The 27033-nt window shown below is 32.4% G+C and overlaps 1 protein-coding gene across 1 annotated transcript in view; it reads right to left on the reverse strand.

Moving 5' to 3' along the window:
- Positions 1–215: 215 nt before the first annotated feature.
- The window catches only part of F13B (coagulation factor XIII B chain), a 34797-nt gene continuing 7979 nt past the window's right edge, over positions 216–27033 (reverse strand). Inside the window, exons 3-12 of the mRNA XM_074308664.1 lie at positions 22262–22447; positions 20703–20879; positions 19846–20022; positions 16460–16639; positions 16184–16369; positions 15329–15511; positions 5959–6165; positions 3337–3519; positions 2389–2599; positions 216–1121 (exon numbers count right to left, since the gene is read on the reverse strand). Coding sequence (XP_074164765.1) covers positions 1088–1121; positions 2389–2599; positions 3337–3519; positions 5959–6165; positions 15329–15511; positions 16184–16369; positions 16460–16639; positions 19846–20022; positions 20703–20879; positions 22262–22447 — 1724 coding nt within the window. The 3' untranslated portion in view covers positions 216–1087. The remainder of the gene's footprint in view (positions 1122–2388; positions 2600–3336; positions 3520–5958; positions 6166–15328; positions 15512–16183; positions 16370–16459; positions 16640–19845; positions 20023–20702; positions 20880–22261; positions 22448–27033) is intronic.

Raw genomic sequence — 27033 nt, forward strand, 5'->3', positions numbered from 1 at the left:
ATATAATGAATTAAGCACATGAACTACTTCTAACAAATATCATTCTCCTCTTCTTGTTCTTTATTCCTTATCAAAAAGAGATCTCTTTTACACTAGAAATTTATTTTGGCAGATCCAATAAGATTCATATAATTGTTTTTTTTCATATAATTGATGTTTTACTCTATATTATTCTCTACAGATTTTAGATTAAACAAAAAATATCTCCAAATATCAGGGAAACAAATCTCTTTTTTTAATTGAAGAAAATCCTCATTGGCAGAAATAATATCTGAAGAACTCTATAATATTATGGTAAAAAAAAAAATGAAAGGCAATAAAACAAAGTAAAACAAAACCCCACAAAAGTAGACAATAAAATTTGCATCATTCATGGTGGCACTATTGGTAATTTTAGATCCTTCTCATATTTCATTTGAAAAAACACACATAGTTCTTTTCTCTCATTTCTCTTCCATTTATATTTTTTAGTCAGTTTTTGTTGAGCTTAATGCAAGAGTATCTGACCATTTAGAAGAAAGATATTGTTACAACCTCTAGATAAATTCTAGGATTATATTATTGACAGAGCTTTATCTTTCCAGAATAAGCAAAATAATATTTAGTCTTTATTTCAATTCTGTAATAAATATAAAGTTCAAAATTTTTGAATAGCAAATGAAAAAAGGCTTACCTGTACAAATGTCCATAATATGCATATGAGAGATAGGCATGTGTTTGCATAGTAAAAAATACAGCAGTTTTCCCTGCTGTGTTTTACATTCAAAAGGTATGCATGAGTGTAATCCATGACAACTACTGCCCAATACTATTTGGATGCCCTGTGCACTAAAGATAAAGATTTTCAGTAGCTAAGGAATCCTTATTTTCAAAATGAAGGGAATAGATTAAGTGTGCTTTAAGTTTCCTTTCATAGTATCTATGATAAACTTTTTATAGACAATGAGAAAATGTTCAGCACGTATAATTTTGATCGAAAGCTGTAAATAGCTAATTAATACTTTATTTTAAGTGATATTTTTATTCTTTTTAAGTAGATTGCATTTTTTGATGCTCTCAAATATACCTCTTCTTTCCATCATTCTTTTCATATTCTTAATGGTTGTTGATTGTATTGAATCCTTTAAAAAGAAAAATAATATATATGAGCTTTGTTCCCACTAACTAAATAGTTAACATTTTAACTTGTCAATCTTTTATTTAAAGAATTATTTTTTCTTGATAATGCAGCAACATTGGCAAGTGGTCATACATGGTTAAAATACCTATTAATTTCAAAGAACTATTTAAAAATTCATCAGTTCTTGTGATAACCATCTAGGACTATTACTATACATTATTGAGATGACAAAGTTTAATCACTAAAAATTTTTGTCAATATCACATCTTAAAATATTTAGGTTTGTAATGTACTGGGAATGTTCATTCAAGACAGTGCTTCTGGAAGATGTGCCAATGCCGTCCATGATTTCTAGTCATCTAAACCCTAAACTTTTTTATATATTACCCAAGAAAAGAAGGCAGTATGATATACTCTCCCTTCCTCTCTCTCTCTCTCTCTCTCTCTCTCTCTCTCTCTCTCTCTCTCTCTCTCTTTCTCTCTCTCTCTCTCTCTCTCTCTCTCTCTCTCTCTCTCTCTCTCTCTCTCTCTCTCTGTATATATATATATATATATATATATATATATATATATATATATATATATATATATATATATATATATGTATATATATTTCTTCGTTTCTTCATCTATGAAATGGGTTGGTTATGGAAATCAATTAAGCTCCTTTGCAGTTTTAGCAGCCTATGTAAAATATATTTCAATTCAACTAAGCAGTAAAAGGTTAGTTAATACAAAATAAAATTAAACACTTCTGCCCTTCCAGGAGGCATTCTATTGGAGGGATAAAATTTAAAAAAAATAAATAAATGCAAAGTAATTTAAGGAGAAAGTCAACCTTAACAACTGGGGAAACGAGTGAAATTGCATAGAAGAGTTAATTCCTGAATTGAGCCTAGAGGAAAGATAAGGATTCCAAAAACCAGAGATAGTAAAGAGGAGGGGGGGGGGGGAGTGTTAAGGGGGAATAACTTGAAAAAGATGCAGAGGTGAGAAATGGAACACTGACTATGGAAAGAATATTTTCTTCGAATAATAACCTTATCAAGTATAAAAGTGTAAGCATTCTAACCCCTATCTCAACTATGGAAAAGTCTAGAGTCTGAAAGATGAGTGGACTTGCCCAAGATCACACAGCTAGTTAGTGACAGTTCCAATCCAGGTCTCCTGACTGCAAGTGCAGGCCCCTTTGCCGTATATATGACGGCCTTCTTTGTCTAAAAATTGATTATGCAAACATAGAAACAGTCCTAGAGATCTCATCTTACCTTCGTCTTTCAATGCACTGAGGATATTTCAGTTGCCCTCTGTTGCACTGCACTCTCAATTCAGATTCTGTAAAAGATGCCGCTAGAAAAGTGTTCCTTTTACAGAGAAACTCAATATATTCGCCATGGAAAAAATAAGGCCTGTTGTCAAAACTCCATTTCAAATGTAAATTATTATTTTCCATTTCAGTTGAAGATAACATGCAAGGTTCTAAAGAGGGAAAGGGGTAAGAAGGAAACAATGAAAGACAAAAGTTGTACCAATATAACAGAAAGAAAAAAATCTAGAACACCCTTCCTACTCTGTTTTAGTCCACTGACAAGCCTCCCTTAATTGATTTTCAGGGACTTATTTATTTTGTTGTTGTTGTTGTTGCATAGCTCCTGCCTATGAGAGTAAGTAAACTGTTAAAATCCATTTAAGAGAAATTCTTTTATTCCTTCTTTAGAAAATCCAAGTAGAAAAAGGATCATTCAAGACTTATGTTGTCAGGCATTCCTTTTCTAAGATGATTGAGGCCAGCTAAAATTAACTCCTCAGGCTCTAGTCATATATTGGATACTGGACAATTTCCCATCTTTTGATTTTCAATGAGGAAGAAATCACTGCTGAGAATTATGACTGTTAAGTGGAAGAAATGAGAATTAAAAGGGCCTCTAAAAGAAATAATAATTAAAAGGATCTATATAGATAGTTCTGGATCTAAGTTCAGTTACATCATGCTAAGATGTAAATATTTATGGATTTCCAATGTACTCCAAGTGATATCTAACATAGACAAGATGAGGCTTTAAGCTGTATACCACTATTCTAAGTAGGAAACAAGTCAAAATGTTCTTGGCATATAGAATGCCCAAAAGAAGCTGGTTGAAGTTTGTATATAAAATAAAAACCCATATTCAATACACTTTGTGTATTTGAATAAAAATATTTCAATAAATACATACCTAAACATGATGGTGGTGGTGTCCATTGTGCCTGCAAGCAATAAACTGTCTTAGATCCTTGCAGGAAATGATAGTCTAAACATTTGTATTCTACTGAAGAACCATTTTCATAACTCTTTTGTGATGAGCCAATAACAATGCCATGCCTAATTATTGGAGGAGACCCACATTTTCCTTCAAATTCTACATACACAAAAAAAATTTAAGTTGTTTATATCAAATTGAGAAGACAAACATTAAAAAGAAATACAATTATTCTTCAAATTGTTAGGCAATTAAAAGACAGAAGACCTTTAAAGCATTTAAGCTTTTTTTTTAAGTATGAAATTCAAAAATTTTATCAAAGATCCCAAGTATATCATCAAAATAATATATTACTTTTAAAATGCCATCTTTTAACATTAAATTAGCTTTTATACATATAAAATTTAATGTTTACAGCTGTATTTTCTTATTCACAACTGGTCCAAAAAAAGAAAACCTACTAGTTTCTTCCTTGAAATTATTCTCTAAGGAAATTCTTTCTCTTTTTCCTTCCTTCCTTCCTTCCTTCCTTCCTTCCTTCCTTCCTTCCTTCCTTCCTTCCTTCCTTCCTTCCTTCCTTCCTTCCTTCCTTCCTTCCTTCCTTCCTTCCTTCCTTCCTTCCTTCCTTCCTTCCTTCCTTCCTTCTTCTCTGTCTGTCTCTCTTTGCCTCTCTGTCTCTCACCACTATACTTCAGCTAAGACCAATTTGAGAGAGAAGACTTGAGAGTACCTATCTTACAATACCACTTAACAGTGTTCTTGTAAAGCATAGAGGCTATATGCTTGTTTTCTTATAATTCCTTTTAATACTAGCTTTCATAGCCAATGCTTAGCGTGGAGCCTGAAACATAGTAGGTACTAAATAAATTCTTCTTGATTTGATTTAACTCAATATTACATAAGCTGGTATATTTGTTTTACTGTAATTTCCTCTATTGATAATTTCTCAATAATCACAAAAAATACATTAATACACTTTTTCTGTTGCAAGTCATCTTTGTTGCAGCAATAGTTTTTCAATACCACATGAGCAATATACTTGTTATTTACTATGAGTCCATTTACATTGATATGTTTTATGGATCCTAATAAAGAAAAACTTAAGAACTGGAAGATGAATTTACCCATTTCTTTCAATATCCGAAGCTTAAATAATCATTAATGAACTAAGGCAGGTACCTCTCCCCTAAGCTCAGTTCAGTGAGATAATATTTGTAAAGAACAAGCCCAGTACCTGGCTCATAGTAACTACATAATAAATACTTGATTCATTCACTTTTTTCCTCCAACACAAAAAACTGAAAAGTTATAGGTACTTGATAAGATGTGATTACAAGCCCTTCCTACTCCTATCCAATTCTACCGTGTTCCCTCCCTCAAAATCCTGACTGTGTTCTAGGGTGTTCATAACATAATATCTATCTAGTTCCACTCTTCCCTCCCTATCTGGGTTAAGACAAAGACAGCATGAGGTATTGAAAGGATTTAGCTCCCATAACATCTTGGTTGCCTTTGGCTGTATTGAAATAGATTTCTGGTTTCCTATGGTCATAAAAGGTTCCATCATAATAGGACTGAGGGCTTTTTAACTTGGTGGATATCTAAAGGCCATACCCTGAACAATTGAACAAATAAGATACCATGTGGACATGAAAGGGGCCTGTATAAGATGTTAAGTGCTGTGATAAAAGAATTTCTGCTTCAGACTTCTTGCTTCCATTAAAAAGAAGAAAAAAGAAAACCACCTCTGCTCCAAACTCTATCTTGAACTTCCTAACACTGTTTGCTTGAAGGTTATATAACCTATTCAAATTGCAAAAATCAAGCTTGAGACATATCCACAGTTCTAATTTTAACCAGCTAGTTCCCTGATCTTTCTGGTGCAGACATCCTTATCTTTTTCCTCTATTGTCTATTTTCTGATGAGGAAATCCTTCTATTCCCCATCTGCTCTCTGTAAAATCCCATTGTACCTATTCTGCTTTTGTGTTCACCTTATAGATAAAGCCGTCAAAACTTACATTCAGGACTCACTGATTCTCTGGTTAGTGTGCAGTGAAACCTACCATCTTGCTAATGTAACAAACTTATGTTTTTCTCTTCTATCTCTGTTACTGATTGACATCAGTACCCTAGTCAGTATACTCTCCAGCAATTGTCACATTGCCACTCTATCCGTGTTGCATATTCTTGCTATATACAGCCAACTATAATCCTCCTTTTGTTAGTTCTTTAAAGATTTACCTCATTTTGTTCCATCATTAAACATGTGGTGTTAGTATTAGGAGCACCCATAAAACAGGACTCCATAAGTCTCCAAAATAACTTATATCCTAGTGTTTCTCCCTCCCATTGGACCTCTGCCCTCATATCTAATTTTCTCCCTAAGTCTTACCCACACTCCTCACCCCTATCTCTACTTGCCCCAGATGTTAGAATTACTATAGTTCTGAAATTTTATTTTATCTAGTCCAAACCTGTGATTTTATGGATGTAACTGAGGCTCAGAGAGATTGAATAATCCAAAGAAAGGTAATATGTTTTAAACATAGCTGAGGATATTTGAATTAATAGAAAATTGTCAGAATTTACTCCTACCTTTTCTAACACATGTTGGATATTTCAGTTCTCCTCTGTTACACTGTACTATCAGTTCTGAAGGCTTGGTTGATGGGGATAAATTGTATCCCTGTTTACATATAAAATCTATATTATCACCATGTAAAAAATATCTCTCTCCTTCAGTATTCCATTTCATTTCTATGTTATTATTGTTCATATGATCAGCATTAATAATGCATGGCTCTGCAAGACAAAAAAAAAGTCTTTACATAATTTCCCCCCCCATTAACACATTATTTAATTTATGTCTTATGTTAAATATTTTCTTTAAAACACTTCTTGAAAATGATAGGCATGTTTTCTATAGTACTGCCAGGTGAATATATATGGAACCCATCATACACACAAACAATTTATCTTTTAGTACTCATAATGGTATAACAGAGGCTGTGTAATTAAAAGAGAAAAAGAAATGGTCCTGCTTGGAGGGCTTACAATCTAAACAAAAGTAATTGGGTAGTGAGGGAGACACAAGAACATAAAAAACACAAAACTAGTAGACCAAAAAAAATCCAATTTTTTAGATTAAATTTTAACCAAATTTTTGGTGTTGATAAATCAATCAAAGCATTTAATGAATTAAGTTTTAAAAGGGGCAAAAGTACAAACCTGAGCACAGGGGGGAAAGACAAATCCAAATCTAGGGTGACAGCTTTAAAAATGTTTAGTAAGATTAATAACAGCAATTATGGTTTTTAATGTATAGGAGAAAGAAACAATAGCAATAGACTGAAACACAGCTAGATAATACTAAATAGTGCAATGGAGAACTAGACAAAATAAGGAAAAAATATATTAGGGAAACATAGTTGAAGGTAAAAATCATAAATTAGAAATTTATGGAAAAATTAAAAGTTAGGAAAGTTAGGAAAAAATAAGAGTAGTATTGAATCTGAAACTAGAAACAATAGATTTTAAAAAGTGATTAAAAAGTTACTTTCTATATATTAACTTTTAAAACACTTTTGAATTAAAAATGAAAATATTGTACAAAATATTTAGAGGAAGGATAGGATAAAAAAGAGAACAAACAAGTAGATAAGATGGAGAAAAATGCAGTTAGTAAACATAAGTGTGAAGCAACAACTGAATTTATTAGAAACTAGAATCAAACAATATGTTGTTTACCCAAACATAATTGAAGCAGAAAGGCATACACAGAGTTATAATAAAGAGCTAGAGCATTAAGCATTTTAAGATTCAATTAAAATAAAAATACAAGGTGACAATCATGATCTCAGACCAAGCAAAAGTAAAAATAGATCTAATTAAAAGAGAGAATCAGAAAAACTACATTTTGCTAAAAGATACCACAAAAAATTATATATCAAAACATTTTATATCAAGTTTCTCTGACAAAGAACTCATTTCTCAAATATGTAGAGGAATTGAGTAAAATTTATAAATATAAAAATCATTTCCCAATTGATAAATAGTCAGATATTTTTGGAATAAGATATTTTTTGGGATAAGATAATTTTTGAGAAAAAAAATCAAAGCTATCTATAGCCTTACATAAAAATTCTCTAAGTAATTACTGATTAGAAAATTTCAAATTAAAACAATTCTGAGGTACTACTTCATATCTAACAGAAATCACAAATATTAGAAGGATAAGGAAAATTAATGTTAACCCTATTTTATTAATAATTAATTATTAATTTGTGATCTACCCTTTTCCTTTAGTTTCTGTTAATACATAACTCCTGAAAAGGTCAGTCAGCCACTGATGGGCATGACTGAGTGTGATGAGATTTGTTTCTACCCCTCAGAACACATGCTAGTTAGGGCACATAGGAGTCCAGCTAACCAGGAGACCTAATTTCTGTTTAGAATATAAACAGAATTCAGTCTGAAGAAGCCTTTTTCTGGAAGAACACCTCATTCTTGGTCCCCTTCATTAGAATTTGGGTCCATTCAACTCTTGAGGGGGAGAAAACTTACTAGAGAGATCTAGATGGGCATGACTTCCCCTGCCCAGATGACTTGAACCTGCTGAATCTTATGTCAAGTCACATTCTCATCAGTAGGGGGTGAAAATTTTTAGTCCACCTCCTCATTATGTCTACCAAACAGTACTAATTTTCATCTGTAGGAAGAGTTCCCTTTCAAAAGAAATTAAAGGTTTATCAAGAAAAACCACTGACCATTAATTTGTTTATTTTTAGCTAGACTAATTGATAGATTATTATCTACTGACTAAAAACTCTTGTCTCTTAGGATTTTTACTCATTTCAGAGGATGAGGAAAAATAAAGTACATTAATAAACTGGAGTACTAAAGTGCTCTCATCCTGGATAAAAATTTGGAACTATGCTCAAAGAGTTATAAAACTTTGCATACCCTTTGACTTAGCAATACCACTCCTACGCCTCTACCCTCAAAAAAATAGCAAAGAAAAAGAAAAAGAACCTATATGTATCGAAATATTTACAGTAGCTCTTTTATTGTGGTGGCAAAAAATTGAAAATTGAGGCAATGCTTATCAATTGGGGAATGGCTAAACAAATCCTGGCGTATAACTATGATGGAATATTATTGTGCTATAGGACATGACAAAAATACGTGGCAAGACCTTATGAACTGATGCAAAATGAAGTGAGAAGAAGAAAATCATTGGGCATATTAACAGCAATATTGTAATGATGGCCAACTGTGAAAAATTTGGCTTCTCCAATCAACTCAATTATCCAAGACAGTTTTAAAGGGCTCAAGATGAAAAAAAAAAAAAAAAATGCTATTCACCTGCAGAGAATTGGCAGACAAAATTGCTTTATTTTCTTTAGCTTTTTTGAGATATCACTAAATATAAAAATATGCTTTGATTATTTTACATATATAAATTATATCATTTTGATTGTTTCTGAGTAAGTAGTGAAGCATTTAGAAGAAGGAAGAAAATTTGAAACTCAATTTTTAAATTAAATTTAAAAAACAAACAAAAACCTATTAACAATCTATTATACATTACTCATTTAAGTTTCCTTCTACTCTCAAAGTATTATCAGAGAAAACCCAAGCAAAATACGTCTTATCTAAATTCAAAAGCATCTGAAATGATTCATAGAGAAAAATGCTATTCTAAACTGAATTCTTCAACATTTAGTTGAGATAACATTGAGTTCCAGAATATAAACTAGTTTTGCCTTTTGTATAGAAATGGAATACTTACTAAAATATTTTTTCAGTGTTAATAAGAATTTAACATTTATCTCTCTGAAAATTATAATAGGCATCAATTACTGCAATAAACTGACCCAGTTTCAATATTTATACACTTTAAGAGGATTGATATTAATTTCAGTATTCTAGTTCAAAGACTAATAATCAGTTTTAGTAATTAAACAGATTAACAGTTTGTCAGTTAATAAAAATTTAACAGTATGGGTACTCAATCTCATGAATAAATTTTGTTTTTGATAGTCAGGTGGTAGAAAAGTCCTTCACCACTGGGGCATGCCTTGACATCCTTATCTTCCCATCTGCACTGTTTGTAAACTCACAATGCTAGAATTATATAGCATCCATCAATTCTATTCATTTCAATGAGATGAAGGACTTATAGACTTTACCATTTCCCCACTTCCAGACTTCTTCCTCTTTCCACCGTCAATTGAACTAGTAGTTTATCTATAACTTAAGGACCCCTAGATCTTGCTAATCATTGTGATAAACCTTAGGATTTCAAACCTTTTCATCTACTGTGCAACTAAACTTCCTTTTTATGTTTTGACTTCCTTAATTAGAATGTAAGCTCCATCAGACAAAGGACTATCTCACTTTTGGCACAGTTATTGTGGCATTGTTTAATAAATGCTTTTTTATTAAATAGGTTCAGGTAATCCAATGATGGCAGATTTATTTTACCAATAATTTAAGGCACTAAATTCACATGCTTCTTTTCAGAAATCTTTAGAAAGTTTTTTAACCCATACTACGCAGTTGGAATCATATGACCTGCTAGGTAATTTGTCCCAACATAATTGGAAACAGAACTTCAGAATGTGCCCTTCAACTGGGCTGCTCTTCCCCTTCTCTGATGCCCTCAGAATGGACACTGTGGATCAAATAGCACCAGAAAACAAGGTGCAAGGCACAGCTCTCAGGGTGATATCTTAGTGTCTTACTACTCCAGATCATACCTGACAGCTTATCAAAACCATGATGAGAAAATCTACTGATGATTGGCTGTTGAAACAATAAAAAAAAAATTCAGAACCTTTTTCATTTTTATCCAGAGACTCCATCAAAAAGTCTCTTTGTATGTATTTAAAGCTTCTTAAAAGAATGAAAAAAGTAAAGGATTAGACTTTTGTTACAGGATGTATAGCTGGGGACACTGAAGCAAAGCCATGTGCAGAGCCTACAGGTTTTTTAAAACAAAGTATTTTTCAAGATAAAATTAAATTTAATGTTTTTTTTCTTAATTTGTGGATCTTTTCAAAAGATACCTCAAAGGTCTCCTTCCTTTCTTCTTATCAGTATTTTGTGTCCCCTCACCCTCATCTCATCCCATCCCATATATACTTAGAGGGTTCTTGGGTAGATTCTGAAGAGACTTCTCTGATAATGTAGAAAGGAAGTCTTGTGTTTCTGAGAAGCACTTTATTTGGCAATCACAAGTACTGGACTTACTGAAACTTAAAAGCATAACTCCTTTGCTGAGGGCCCTCCTTTGCCCAAAGAAAATTATGAACATAAATCCTGAGATTTTTTTTGCTTCCCAGCCTCCGGGATAGTTGTGAAAAGCAATTCCACAGGTAACTAATGAGTTGCAAGAAGTACTTTCCAATCTTCCATACCCACTTAGGGTGAAAATATGATTTCCATACCAGTAGATCTTTCCAAATAAACTGCTTTTCAAGAAGAAAAATTATATACAGATTCCCTTCTTAAAATCACAAGCCTAAAGAAAGTTACAATTCAGGTTAAGACTTGGAGAAGGAAAAAAAAAAGTTTATTGAGTGGAGGAGATTAAGAAGACACAATGAGGAGGAGAAAACATCCTTTCTTTACTTTGCACCACTACAACCTAGCCAAACTATACTCTTTACAAGTCCATGATCCTACTACCAACCAGCCCAGTGATACATTAGCTTTACAGGTGAAAAAGTAATAATGTATACCAACTCCCTGGCAAGAAATTCCTGGGTTGCCTCCTTCAATTTTCAGAAGTCTTGATTTCATTACTCTTGACAAATCAAAATCATTCTTATTTAAAATATTGTTCTTGAGGTAAATTGTTCTGAAGTATTAAAAAATTGATGAGAGATGAGTCTTTATTCCTAGAAGTTTGAGGTCATTAAAAGATCTTGACAATATCCTGAGGGCAATTAAACCCAGTCTCCTTTTTAACTCATTATTATTGTTCATTTGCATTTTCTATTCTAAGTGTTTACATGTTGATATATCCCAAATATCTATATATTTATATCTATATCTACATATATATATACATATACATGTATTCATACATATATATATATAAATACACATACATGTATGAACAAACTACAGATTATCTAGCCTCATTTCATAATTTGGGCAATATTCTTTATTCACTTAATTTTTCCTGTGTGAACTGTTAAGCTAAACTCTTTTGAGTTTTTACAAATTTCTCTTCCAGGAATTTCCACAACAGTTCAGGATATAATGTATTACACTGAGTCACAGAAGACTATAATGTCTATGGAATTAAAAATGAGTTTCACAAAGAGGACAATGAAGAAATTACATAATGAGAAAAGGATGTGGATGAGGAGACTGAAATAAAGGATCAGAAAGAGTTATTATTTAATGAGAGCAATAGATACTAGGAGAATACTCCAAGAGTTCTACCAGTATACTTGATATGTTGAAAAAAAGAGAGGATAAGTTCCAGCATGTTGAGTGCTGGATCTTATAGGAAGATATGGACAAGAGCAACAAAAGATGAGCAGATAAAAATGGATGCAATCATCCTCAATAAAAATATTCAAATTTTCGATATCTCAGATCAATTTGAGTAGTTAAATGTTTTGGGACATTAATATATAGATTATATGCACATTCCAAATTAACTTGGTAAAAAATATTTGTGAGCAACACATAAATTCTGATGTTCCTGTACCTTTTTTGGTATTCAAATCTATCATTTCATGCAATGTAGAAACTGTTAGTATAGAAACTCTCCATCAATGCAGATTCCAATTCATCTGTTTTTCTGGAACACCAAGTTTATTTTACATACCAATGGTCTCACAATTACTAAATATTAGAGGCAGAACTGGAATCCAATTCTCACTTCAGGGTCAATTCTTCATCTACTATACCAATTGTTATGCTTACAACATTCAAATAATTGGGTTAATGAGGGATTCCAAACCAATTATTCCATTAATTCTCCAATGTCAATCTGACTTAACCAGATTTATTAATGGTAATTGTCATCTAACTGATATTGCTCCTAATGAGATTATCCCACACATAGTTATGTATCATTTGAAATTTTTACAACCTGTATCATTCCTTCAAACAATGAAAAATCAAGTGTTTCCATAAACTCTATGTAGCTGAAGAAAAGTAACTCCCCAAGTACTTGGGGAAAGAAGTGGGTTGAACAGATTTTGAGCCAGATCCTTTTTATAAAGTACTCTTAAAAAAAGAAGATGGATTAACCTTGATACTGGTAGCTCACAAAACCAAAGATGTGCATAGGTAGGTTGGAAAGAATCTCAAAAGAGAATTCCCTAAAATGATGATGAGGCATCTTAAAGTAGCAGTAAGGACTAAATAGTATACGTATTCCTTTTCTTGGCTCAGTGTTTCAGGGAGCACAAAAGAAGGAACAAACAAAATTAAAAAGAGTAGTCTAGGATATGTTGTTTGTCCTTGTTTTTGAAGAAGATCATAACACTGGGGAGTTGATGCCAATATTACATAAGTGAATTGGATTTAAGTGAGGGAGGGCCATGCAAGATCACCAGCCTCACTTTAAACTCCAGAACCATTCAAGTCCAGTGGCAAGACACAGATCAGAACCACTTGAAATGGTCCTACATGCACAGAGAGACCTTGGCCTAAGGTCTTTAACAAGTCTCAGTTTGACTGAGACAAATGACCCAATCAGTGATTAAGGGTAGGTAAGAAATGAACAGCCTGGGAAATAATATCTTTTGGAGAAAGCCAGGTTTCTGTAGTTACTAGAACATGGAAAAAGAATAAAGGAATAGTACCAAGGAAGAAGAGAAGTTTACTTAATAATCAAGCTTATAGAGCTCAGAAGTGTCATGGAAAGGTAGCTTATATACCAAAATAAAAAGCTAAGTTCACTTATTACCTATCAAGTAATAAGTTTTTCTGGTAACTAGTTTTGTTGGATACAAACACAGAAATAGTGTCCTTTAGTCTCTTGTTGCTTCTCTTGGATCATATGATCATAGAATTAAAGCTATAAAGGACTTTATAAAATCATCTAATCCAATTCCCTAATTTTCTATATAAGGAATCTGAGACCCAGAAAGAATAAAGGACTTGCCTTAGAGCACATACAAAGTTGGTAAAGCTGTGAATCAAATTCATATACTTTGACTCAAAATTCAGAATTTTTATTATGCCAATTCAAAATTTTTATTATGCCACTCAATACCTCCCACTCAACATATTCATCAGAACTAATGGAACTTAACAACTCAGTGTTCAATAAATCTTCAAATATAAATTACCTAGGAAAGAATTTCCTATTTGACAAAAACTATTAGGAGAAGCTGTAAAAGAGTCTAATCAAAATTAGTCTTTGGCAAAATGTTGTTCCAAATTCCACAATAAATTCAAAAAAGATATGAAATTCCAAGGTACCCAAAGACAATAATCCTAAAACTTTCTGCCTTTGATCTCCTTAGTATTCAATATCATATCACAATAAAATTTAAAGAGAAACAATTCATATATCACAATTATAGGTAGGATGTGAATTCTTAAGTCAAAAAATGTGATGAAGATAATTACAAGACAGATAATTCTAATTTCATAAAATTAAAAAGTTTCTGCACAAAAACATTAATACATTTAGGATAAGAAGTGAAAATAGAATGGGAAAATTTTGACTCAGATACCTCTGATAAGGATTTGATATTCAAGTTATAGAAAATTAAAAGAATTTTATAAGACCAAAAGCCATTTTTTCTAGTAGATAAATGGACAAAGAATATGAACCAAAAGTTCTCAAATGAAGAATTGTAAACATTTCTCAACTAGAAGAAAAATAATCTATATCACTAACAAGAAAAGAAATACAAATCATAAACAAACCTGAGATTTTACCTCATCCTCAGCAAATTGGAAAAGATGACAAAAGATGGAAATGTCAATATTGAAGGTTTGTGGAAAAACAGACAATAATTCATTGTTGGTAAATCTGGGAAGTGAATAATCATTATGAGAAATGATTTGGAATTTTGTAAATGGAGTAGTTGAAATATCCATATTCTTTTATCCAGAAATTCTATTATTGGGCCTATACCCCCAAGGAAGACATTGGCAAAGAGAAAAGCTCTCTATTTACAAACCATTTTTAGCATCACTTTTTGTTTTAGCACATAACTAGAAACAAAGTTAATATCTATTGATTGGCCAAACAAATTGTGGAACATGAATATAATGAAATTTTACCATGGTATAAGAAATTATGAACATAACTGTGAGCTGCTTGAAGGCAGAGATTATTTTGTCTTTCTGTGTATACTTAGCACTTAGCACAGTACCTGAAACAGAATAAATGTTTAATAATAACTGCTTGTGGATAAGATTTGAAAGACTCCCAGAACAAAGCCAAGAAATAATATATTCAATGACTAAAATAATTTAAATGGAAATAATCATCACAAACCAAAAAAAAAGAATGTTTGCAAAACTATACAAAACACAGTTGGGCCTAAAAAAGAACTATAAAGAAGCTTCTCTCCCAAACTCTCTCTACTACTTTGAAAAGATGAGGAAATAGATTGATGGATAGAAAATATAAAAATATCAAATATGTTTTTTCCAGGTATTGATCTTTTGTTGAAATTCTGATGAATTTTTCTTCTCCCTTATTTTCTCCTTCTAAAAAGTTTGTCATAAAAGATGGTTCTCTGGAAGAAGTAAAAGAAAGGAATAGATAGAAAAATTTAGGCAGTATAAAAGCAAAAGATCAAAAATCTATTTAAAAAAAGAAAAACAACACATTAGGTAAAGCTTTGGGGAATTTTCATCTAGAAGAAATGATGAGGAAAATGCATAAGAAAAAGATTTAATAATTATTTCCTATCATCACATGGAAGATAAAAGAAGACTATTCCTTAAAACATACACAATAGAAAGATCTTACCTAAGCAAATAGGTGGAGTTGACCAATTTCCTTGTACACACTGCAATTTTGGGGATCCACTCAGTAAGTAGTATATATTGCATCTGTATTCCACTGAGGACCCTGTTACATAGCTTGGCAATAATTCATTAACAATAATCCCATGTTCAATCTCGGGTGGTGGTTTACAATTTTCATTGTTTTCTAAGAAAAAGGTTAATTGTTGAAATAAGGTAGCAAGCATTCATAAATGCATAATTTCTTCTGTTTTTATTCTTCTTAAAACTTTATTCAAAAAACAATCATTTATCCTGGTGCATAGAGAACAGATCTTGAAATCAGTAAAACCTGAGCAGAATTTGTATATAGTTTTAAAAATCCATATTTAAATAGGTAACATTTCAATAACTACTTCACCATTCACCAACTCAACAGGCTTTATTAAGCCACTCTAAGGTGAATGGTTCAATGTGCTAGATTTCACTATAAACAGATAACTATGAAAAAATTCATGAAATTCACTTGTGGATTTCTGATCATTGAAAAACTTTGTCTATTGCTATAAAAAAGCCCTGTAGTATCTTTGTTTCAGTAAGGAAAAACTATCAATCACATTGACCACAAGAACAATCCTAGTCAAATGCTCCTCTTCCAGTCAATTAATTGTTTTCTGTTGTTCATAAACCACAGTATTACTTCTAGTCTTAGCATAACGTGAAGAGTAGTATCCCAAGTACAAAAGTTGCCAGGGCAGTAAATTATTCATAACTAATTCAACCGATATGTGCTTGCTAGAGATACCTAAATTTGCTAAACCAGAAGGCATATTGTTGAGCTAAATAACCACAATATCTATCCTGAATATAGCATACTTACCAACACATTTGGGAGGTAGAGTCCATTTTCCATTTTTACAAATTATCTCATCAGATTCTGTAAGATGGTAGCCATTTTCACAAGTATATGTCACTTTATCCCCATTGTAATAAATCTTAGAAAAGATATTTGCTATGCCATTCATGATGGTAGGTGGTTCTCCACATTGTATTTTATTCTTTATTTCTAAGGGAAAAAAATCCCCACAAATAAAAGAGAAAAGACTCTATTTACATAAAAGATGTTCTGGTCAAATCTTGACTGATTTTTACGAACCAATGCAGTTTGGAGGCGCTGTCCATTTCCCATTTTCACAGCGTATTTCTTCTGATCCTTCAATCAGAAAGTTAAGCTCGCACTCTATGTGAATTACTTTTCCATGCCGGAAGGTATTGGAATGAGTTTGCATTTTGGCATGTGGGGGCAATGGTGGTGGAGGACATCTATTTCTTCTTTCTTAAGAAAAGAAACTTCTACATTTAGTTATATAAGGTTTGGGCGGGGAGAGTTCTATTACAATCAGAAAAATTGGGTCCTGGTACCAGCTGCTACATTTACTAACTGTGAGAATCTGATTAAGTCACTTAACCTCTGCAAGTCTCAGTTTCCTCATATCAAAAAATGTGGGTAATGATTTTTTGCACTTCCAAAGTAATTGTAAGAAAAGTAGTTTAAAAGTCAGTTCCCTTATCCAGGAGACAAACTCAGATGTATTCAACTACTGATAGGAGCAATAGAAGAGAATGAAGCAAGAGAAAGAGGAGCTGTAGAAAGATTCTCGAACGTGGGAGAGTAGATCCAATGCTGACACAAAGCCACAGTCCAAGATTCTTGTAGGGAGATTTGAGAAATTCTGTCATTGAAACCCCTAAAACTATATCATTGTCCCAAAGCAATAATACTAGATCTTTCTCCCCTTGATTCTCTTTTTAGGAATCTCTGGGCAAGAGGAAGGCCTATTTATATTTCTTTGTTTTAAATATTTACTTTGTCTTTATAAACAGTTAACAGTTATTTTGTGGTTGGGATGTGCTTGCTGAAAATAAAGTTGGGAAGAAGCTTCTAAGAGAGAACTTTCAGAAGTTATTAAAATAAACCTTAACAATAAGGTATTTTGCCAGAACACTTTCTCTGACTAGATTCTCAGAGCTGAAAAAAAGAAGGGAATTACAAATCTTTTGATATTAGTTTCCAGAATGGAAGTAGAGTGTTTAGACCAGAAAATCCATCTGAGTAAGGATTCAAAATTAGAGTGAGTAATAAATAGGAAGGGTTGAAAAACCCTGATCACCACACCAAAATACTATATTTTTGTGTATAAACAAGAATATATATATATATATATATATATGTGTGTGTGTGTGTGTGTGTGTGTGTGTGTATGTGGGTGTTTATGTAAATGTATATATGTTATTATATACATACATGTGGTTTTATATGCAAGTGTGTCTGCACGTGTATGTGTGTGTATGCCCATGTCCTCATGGAAATTACATTGCAAAAGGGAGTGGTATGTAAGTTCTGTTCTGTATGTGTCTACCACATTGTCTAGTACATTGTAGGGATTAATAAATTCTAGTGGAAAGAGGAATGGTTTTGAAGGCTGTAAGAGATGTGATTAAGTCTCACATCTCTTACATAGTAGCATTGTTAACCTATAAGTCACCAAATTTTAGTGTTCTCAAAAATTTTCTAAAAGGAGAAGAACTTATTTTGTACATCTTTTTAGCCACCTAATAAGGCCTAGGGAATCTTCATAATAGTATGTTTAAGTGCCTAAAATAAAATGCATTTGATTAAAAAGAAAATAAATAAAATATTTATAAAACAGATCAATTGGCTTCAGGTTAACAATCCATGCTTTAAAAAACAAAACAAAAAAAAAAAAACAAAAAAAAACTGACAGTTGAAGGTCTACATTGATAGAGAAACTGACAGTTTCCTACACCAACAACCCTCCCCCCAAAAAACCATACCATTATTCATCTCTTATTATGATACATAATAGACAAGACCATTGGTTTGGAGAATTGGAACAAACTTTAAGTGAATCTATATTCAAGAAAAAAAATTATCTACTTAGAAGACAACAAACTAAATCATTTGGACATAATACTTTTGCCATAAGATTATAATACATGATTTTTCATCCTAATAAAATGAATAAAATGGTAAATAAATAGAGATAAACAAGATGGAAAATAAAAAAAATAAAAGATTTATACAGTTATTGCAATCTACTTCAAAGATGAAAACAAAGACTTAAGTTTAGCCTTTTCATTGATGATTAATGTTAAATTAATGTAGGATAAGTTCAATATAAAATATATATAATATGGAAAGCAAAGGTGATTTCTACTTCTGCAGTATTAAATTTTTAAGTAAAAATTATAATCCATTATTACAAAAAGCTATCAATTCCATAATTTAGGTCCATATCCTACACTTGTGTACATAGTTCCAGGACAGAAATGACTGGAAGAACTCAATATTTAGTCTAGAAAGAGTAAATTAAAGGAGAAAAGAGAACTATCTTCAAAAATTTTAAGAAATACAATGTAAAACAAGCGTACAACTTATTCTTTGTGGTTCTAGAGGGGAGGACCAATGGATGGAGGATCACAAAAAATAAATTTAACATTTAATGTAAGAAAGATTTTACATTTTACATACAATTAGAACTTTCTACGATGAAATGAGCTATTTTGTGGTCAGGTTACATCTAAACTAAGTAGCACAGTTTAAGAAGGATCATCAAAATGGTGAAGGTTTTAAATGAATGATTAAATGAGAGAGGACTCAAGAGAGTCATAATAACTTTATTTAAATATCTGAAGAGATGGCACAAGAAGGAGAGACTTGCTATACTTAATTCCACAATACAGAATTCAAAGCAAAGGATAAAAGTTGCCAAGATATCAGTTGTATTTTGATATCTTAGAAACTGTCAGCTTTTAGTGACTCAAAAACACAGTATTTCCTCATAAATGAATCAATTGTATTTGCCCATAAACATGATTTAAGAACCAAAACATTTAAAAATAATAATTCAGGTGTTCTGTATAGCAGTAAAAAAAAAAAAGTCTAGCACTCGAGATGCAGTGCTAAATATTGCTGTCAATACCAATCTACCACATTATTTTGAGATCTCTTGGTTTATACTTTCTTGCAATCATTAAGAGTTCATTATTTCATGATTCTATCAAAACATTTAGAAAAGCAGCATAAAGAGCTTGGCTCAGAGTTAGGAAGATGTGGATTCAAGCCTTGTTTCCAACATATACTGATTTTGTGATCCTAGACAAGTCATCTCAAGAGTCAGTGTCCCAGATAACTAGGATTACAAATTGCAGAAAGGATAGTGATATATACTGGCAGATAGATGTTTTTATTAGAAATGAAATTAAATGATATATATATATATGTATATGTGTATGTATGTGTTTATATGATATTAAGTTAATGTTTAACATATGTGATGTATATGTTAAAGTTACTATATATCATGTATGTGTGTTTTGGAACATTTATAATTTTACATGACTAAATCAAGATTTAGATATTATTAAAGATTTATTTCAGAGTTCTGAAAGCTCCTACAGAATCAAATTGATAAGTTTTATTTTAATGTTTATGAATATGAAGTAAAAAACCAAAATTACCTTCACACACTGGAGGTTCTGGGTACCATCCAAAATTATAGCACTGAATTAAATCTGATCCACTGAGATAGTAATTTCCAAGGCAGAAAAACTGAACTACATCTCCCTCTTCATAGGCTTTTTTCACAGGATCGAAGTGTCCATTTTCTATTACTCTTAAAGGAGAACAAGTTAATTCTGAAAACAATGAATGAAAACATCAAAAAGTTAATGTCTGCAACAAAGAAAATTCATTTAATGTTTACATGTTATTGTTCAGATATTGTTTTCCCCATTAGACTGTGAGTCCCTTGAAACCTGGAATAGTCTTCTGCCTTTTCTTTTGGTATCACCAGCTCTTAGCATTATGCCTGATACATACTAAACAATTAATAAGTACTTACTGTCTGACTACTTCTAAATGAGAAGGTAAAAATCATTCAAGGATTTTAATTTTTTTTTTAAAGTATGAAACTTGATGAGAAACTTGATGATATCCAAAAATGTTTCCATTAAAGATGACACAATTAGGTTCCTTAATGTAACTTTTAAAATAGAATTTAAAGGTCTCAATTTTTTTTTGCTGAGACAATTGGGATTAAGTGACTTGCTCAGGGTCACACAGCTAGGAAGTATTAAGTTCTGAGGTCAGATTTGAACTCAAGTCCTTCTGACTTCAGGGCTGGTGCTCTATCCATTATGCCATCTAGCTGCCCCTATCAAATTTTTGAAGTCCATATCTTTTCACTATCATTAGCTAAAAACAAAGCAAAACCAATGAAATGTAATGTGTATCAATAAGAGATTATATAAAATGAAATAGAACAAAAGGAACAATTTTTTTAACAGAAGGAAATTTTTTCAAAGCCATCACCTACTGGTACATTTTGGAGTGAGAGACCATCCATATGGATGACATTCTGCCTCTTCAAATCTCTTTCCCCCAGGAGTAAAATATCCATCATCACACATATATTGCAATTTCTCTTTTATTCTGAAGATCTTCTGGATGGTGGAGTAATTCCCATTATGTAACTCAGGGACCATGCAGGTTTCTAATAAAAATTTTTTTCCCAAAAAAATTTCATGTTGAGGTCACTTTCTGGAAAAACAAACTACCACCACCACACAAACACATAACACATAAAACCTTCAAATCTATTATCACTTAATGTAGAATACTAAGAAATCTCAAAATCCTGGATCACTGAATATAGAGTAATACTTGGCCAGGATAAGCTTAGAAAAATCTTAAAGCACTTGATTACATCTTTGACATTCATTTCCCTCTCTTCATTCTTTCACCCATTCGCTTGATCATGACTACTTTCTACTGCTTAAAAACTCCTTCCCCTTTCTCCACTTCATCCTACTCTTGTTGCTCATTTTTCATTTTCAAAGAGGATTGATGATATCACTGGGTGATGTCTTGATTTACATATGATTTAGATTTAAGTGAGGTAGAGTTGCACAGAGTCATCAGCCTCTGCCTTTCAGAGTAATCAAAGTTCAATAGCAAGACAAAAGTCAAGAAGGGGTATGGCCTAGGATAACCTTGGCATATTCAATGTCTGACCAAGCTCTAAGGACTACATCTCCGGTATGAGCCCTTTTCAGGACCACTCATCCACCTTTGGTGTCTTCTTGTCTACCATCTTTTACCTATGGCTCCAAAAAGCTGCAGCATGCACAGAGGCCATATTATTCTCTTTCCAAAGTATACCATATTCTAATTTTTTTTTCTCTCCTTCCATCCCAATAGAGACTCAGTATAGTTTTTTAAAAATCATTTGCCTTGTAGTCAAAGGCTATAGGTTTGAATCTTATAGCTGCTATTGCTATTGTCCATCTTTCATAGACTTAAAATGTATCAATTACAAATTCATAAGGATTAAAAAGAAAGGTGTTCTCTTTTAACATGCAGGTATATTTTGAACGACTAGGGGCTATCAAATATTCACACATAAGTGCGAATTGCTGCCCTCCTAATCTATAAAGGTATGAGATAATAAGATTTTTATTTTAAATAGACCATGGTGACCACCTAGGTCAGCTCCCACATTTTACAAAGATCATGCAAGTAGTAAAGAGAAAGGCCAAGATTTAAACTAAGATCTTATGACTTTAAGTTCACTGTTTTGCTACTATATCATGCTGTCAGAGTAATATTTATCCAACATTTAAATGATCCCAAAGTAATTCTTTAACCTTTATTTTTTCAACTGAATGCCTGTTTCTTCAATAAAAATCTTCATAATATTCCTTAATTTTCAATGTCTTTAGTCTCAGGGGAGGATTGTACTTTACCTGTAAAGTAAACACACATACACACACACACACACACACACACACACACACACACACCTTCCAAAAAAAAAAAAAGTAATAACAATAAAGGAACTGATCTAGAAATATTGGAAGGAATTCAGAAACATACCAAGTTCCTTGTTACAACTTGGTTGAGAAGACCATCCCTTGGAAAGGCATTGTATCACTTCTTCATCCTTTCCTCCAGTAGTTTTATATCCTGAAGTGCATCTGTAATGAAGAGTTTCTTGAATTTTGTATAACATCTTCTGATCAGAAAAGAAGCCATTATGTAAGACTGGTTTGTTACATTTTTCTGTAGTAAAAAGAAATATTCTACCTCAGTTTTTTAAAGAATGCAATCAAGCTCTTTTGCACATAAATGGTAAATTTAAGGAAGTTGAGGGAAATTAAATTGTATTTGAATTTAATTATTTAAACTTCTTAGGCTCTAATTAAACTTTGAAAAATTCTAGATTCTAAGAAGTTAGAATACCTTTTCCAGACAAAATAATTTTGAAAAATTATTGGACATGCAAAAATGCTTTTAATGTGAAAATTTTGCTTTTCCTATCTCTATACATACAAATCCAGACTTCTTTTTACCATGTCACTAAAGATGAGTAAATCATCTGCCTTTATCAAATATGGATAGGCTTTACAAAATATTGTATCAAACAGAATCATGATGTTAAGAGTATCAGAAAGGAGTATATCCTACCTTCCCACCAAATCTCTTTCACAAATATCTAGAAAATGCACTAGAACAAATTCTCATTGAGAAATCTAGGAAGTCATAAAGACTCATTTTTCCAGCCCAAGTTAGATTAGGAGGACAAACAGAGAGGTTTGTAGATTCTGAGAACAGAATCTGACCAGAAAGGAATACTTGGTTTGTAAATCAGTCCAGTGGCTAAAGACTTGAAAGAGAGCCAAGACTATGTACTAGAACAAGAAGGACTAAGGCAGAAAGAGATCCTGGGTGAATGGAATGGTTCTCAGAAATAGTACAGATGCAGAACAGATGCCATCTGGCAGAAATATCCACTATTTAGTTCTGAATTGGACTGGGGACAGAAAAAGGGAGCTTGTACTTAGGGTAGCAGAGAGAATTAGTTGCAGTACTAAGTTGCAGTACTCCCTGACTGAGAACTGAAGAACAAGTTCACAACCCAGCAATGGATGCATAGTTCTGATCCCAGGAATGGAGTGGGGATTTCATTCTAGCCTCCAGCCCAAGCTGAAGCCTACAGTGGAATAACTAGGGAAAGAGTTTTAGAACAAAGGGGACCCTGTAGGACAGAGCTAAGACAGCAGAGAGGAGCTAGAAAGTTACCTGAGTTCTCTCCATTTTCCCTTGGAAACAATGTTAAACCAAGCCTCTAAAAGAATTTTGGAGTGACAGAATCTACAAAAAGATGGAGTAAAACAATTTTCTAGGCCAATATAACTTAAAGTGGCTTCAAGAAAGTTCTGTCTCACTTGGATTAAAGGGAATGTAGCCATCTCAAGTGGTGTCTAGGTAAGTCAGGAGGAAGGCTCTTAACTATAGAACAGAATGGTAATCATGAAGCCCCACATAGCAACCAGCAGTCCCAGCCTAGGAGACAAACTGCCAGCCCTGGAACACAGGGCACAATAGGCAAAATTAGACCTAACTATCTCCAGAGAAAAGAGTCTGCTATTTTTGAAGGTCTTCAAGTGAAGACTGGAGGCCCCTGACAGGGAAAGAAGGATCATTCATCTTTTAAGTGAGAATTGAGGCTACCCTAGCATAAGGACAACTGTTCAGCTCCAGATGCCCCAAGCCACAAAGTCAGTGATGATGTTCCTGGTTCAACCAATGCTCCCTGTATCCCAGGAACAGAGTTCAATTTTAAAATGAGCATACATACCCCACAAAAAAAGAACCTTAACTATAGAAACTTACTATGGCAACATGGAAAATTAAACTAAAAACACAAAAGGGGACAACAATATCATAATTGCCTATATGCAAAGTCTCAGAAGGGAATATGAATTAAAAGAGTTCAAAAAAGATTTTAATAATCAAATGAAAATGGTAAAAGAAAAATTGGAGAGAAATGAGAATTATGCAAGAGAATTGTGGGGAAAAAAAGAGTCAACATCTTTAAAAAGGTATCGCATATATGAAGGTTATGGAATATTATTGCTCTGTAAGAAATGACCAGCAGAAAGAGACATATATGTGCCAAAATGTTTGTGGCAGCTCTTTTTGTTGTAGCTAGAAACTGGAAGATGAATGGATGTCCATCAGTTGGAGAATGGTTGGGTAAATTGTGGTATATGAAAGTTATGGAATATTATTGCTCAGTAAGAAATGACCAGCAGGAGGAATACAGAGAGGGTTGGAGAGACTTAAATCAACTGATGCTGAGTGAAATGAGCAGAACCAGAAGATCACTGTATACTTCAACAACGATACTGTATGAGGATGTATTCTGATGGAAGTGGAAATCTTCAACATAAAGAAGATCCAACTCACTTCCAGTTGATCAATGATGGACAGAGGTAGATACACCCAGAGAAGAAACACTGGGAGGGGAATGTAAATTGTTAGCACTAATATCTGTCTGCCCAGGTTGCATGTACCTTCGGATTCTAATGTTTATTGTGCAACAAGAAAATGATATTCACACACATGTATTGTACTTAGACTATATTGTAACACATGTAAAATGTATGGTATTGCCTGTCGTCGGGGGGAGGGAATAAGGGAGGGGGGGTAATTTGGAAAAATGAATACAAGGGATAATATTATAAAATATATATATATATAATAAAAAAAATTTAAAAAAAAAAAAAAAAAAAAAAAGAAATGACCAGCAGGATGAATACAGAGAGGCTTGGAAAGACTTACATGAACTAATGCTGAGTGAAATGAACAGAACCAGGAGATCATTATACATTTCAACAACAATGCTGTATGAGGATGTATTCTGATGGAAGTGGATACCTTTGACAAAGAGAAGCTCTAATTCAGTTCCAATTGATCAATGATGGACAGAATCAGCTACACCCAGAGAAGGAACACTGGGAATTGAGTGTAAATTGTTTGCATTTTTATTTTTTCTTTCCAGGTTATTTTTACCTTCTGAATCCAATAAGAGAACTGTACTGCTCTATATACATATATTGTATCTAGGATATACCATAATGTGTTTAACATGTACAAGACTGCCTGCCATCTAGGAGAGGGGCTGGAGGGAAGGAAGGGAAAAGTTGGAATAGAAGTGAGTCCGAGGGATAATGTTGTAAAAAAATTACCTGTGCATATGTTCTGTCAATAAAAAGTTATAATTTTAAAAAATAATAAAATTAAAATGAACCACCAACATTGACTGAAGAAAACAACTCCTTAAAAATTAAATTGATCAAATGAAAAAAAAAAATCAGTTGAAGAAAATAATTTCTTTAAAAGTAGAATTGGCCAAATGGAAAAGGAGGTACAAGAGTTAACTGAAGAAAATAATTTCTTACAAATTATAAATGGGCAAGAGAAAGCTAACAACTTTCATCAGACAACAAGAATCAATCAAACAAAATCAAAATAACAAAAAATAGAAGAAAATGTAAATACCTCATTAGAAAAACCACTGACCTGGAAAATACATTCAGGAGAGACAATCTAAGAATTACTGGACTACCTGAAAGCCATGGTCCAAAAAAGTGCCTGGATAGCATCTTTCAAGAAATTATCAAGAAAAATTGACCAAATATCCTAGAACTAGAGAGCAAAATAGTAGCTGAAAGAATCCACCCATCACCTCCTGAAAGAAATCCCGAAATGAAAACTCCAAGGAATATTGTAGCCAAATTCCAGGACTATTACATCAAGGAAAACATACTCCAAGCAACCAGAAAGAAACAATTCAAATATCAAGCAGCCAAAATGAGGATTACATAAAACTTAAAGGATTGGAGGGCTTGGAATATGATATTCTGGATAGCAGGGAGCTTAAATTATAGCCAATAATCGACTACCCAAGTAATATTGAGCATTGGAAAAAATAGTCATTCAATGAAATAGAGGACTTTGAAATTTTTCTGATCAAAAAGTCCAGAGCTAAACAGAAAATTCTATATTCAAATACAAGACTCAAGAGAAGCATAAAAAAGGTTTGTAAAAAAGGTATTCAAGAAGTTTAAACTGTCTACATACCTATATGGGAAGATGATGCATGTAACTCTTATGAACAATATTTGTATTAGGATAGTTAAGAAGGAGCATATATAGTCAGAGGATATGGGTATAAGTTGATTAAAAAAATTAAGGAGTTCAAAAATTATTTTACTGGGAGAAAAGGAAAAGGGAAAGCAAAATAGATAATTATATCACGTGAAGAAACATGAAATACTCTTACTGTAGGGGAAAAGAAGATAGGGAGCAAGCTTGCTATTGGATTCAGTCACAGTTATCCTGGTAGAAAGTGCTTTGGTTCAGAATGATCTTTTGCTTGTTTGTTTTAGTAAACAGTATTTGATTTTTTTTTCAATTACATATAAAGACAGTTTTCAACATTCAATTTTTATAAGATTTTGAGATCTAAATTTTTCTCCTTCCCTTCTATTCCTTCTCCCCAAAATGGTAAGCAGTCTGATGATCAACATTTTTTTTTCATATGACTATAGATAGTTTAAATTTATTTATATGAAAATTGCCTGTTTATATCTTTTGGCCATTTATCAATTGGAGAATGACTTGTACTTTTATAAATTTGACTCAGTTCTATATATATTTGAGAAATGAGGCCTTTACCATAAACATTTCCTATAAAAATTGGTTCCCAGCTTTCTGCTTTCCTTCTAATTTTGGTTGCATTGGTTTTGTTTTTGAAAATCTTTTTAAATTTACTGTAATCAAAATTATTCATTTTGCAT

The sequence above is a fragment of the Sminthopsis crassicaudata genome, chromosome 4 (genome assembly GCF_048593235.1).
Source record: "Sminthopsis crassicaudata isolate SCR6 chromosome 4, ASM4859323v1, whole genome shotgun sequence".
In the NCBI taxonomy this organism is placed as follows: domain Eukaryota; kingdom Metazoa; phylum Chordata; class Mammalia; order Dasyuromorphia; family Dasyuridae; genus Sminthopsis; species Sminthopsis crassicaudata.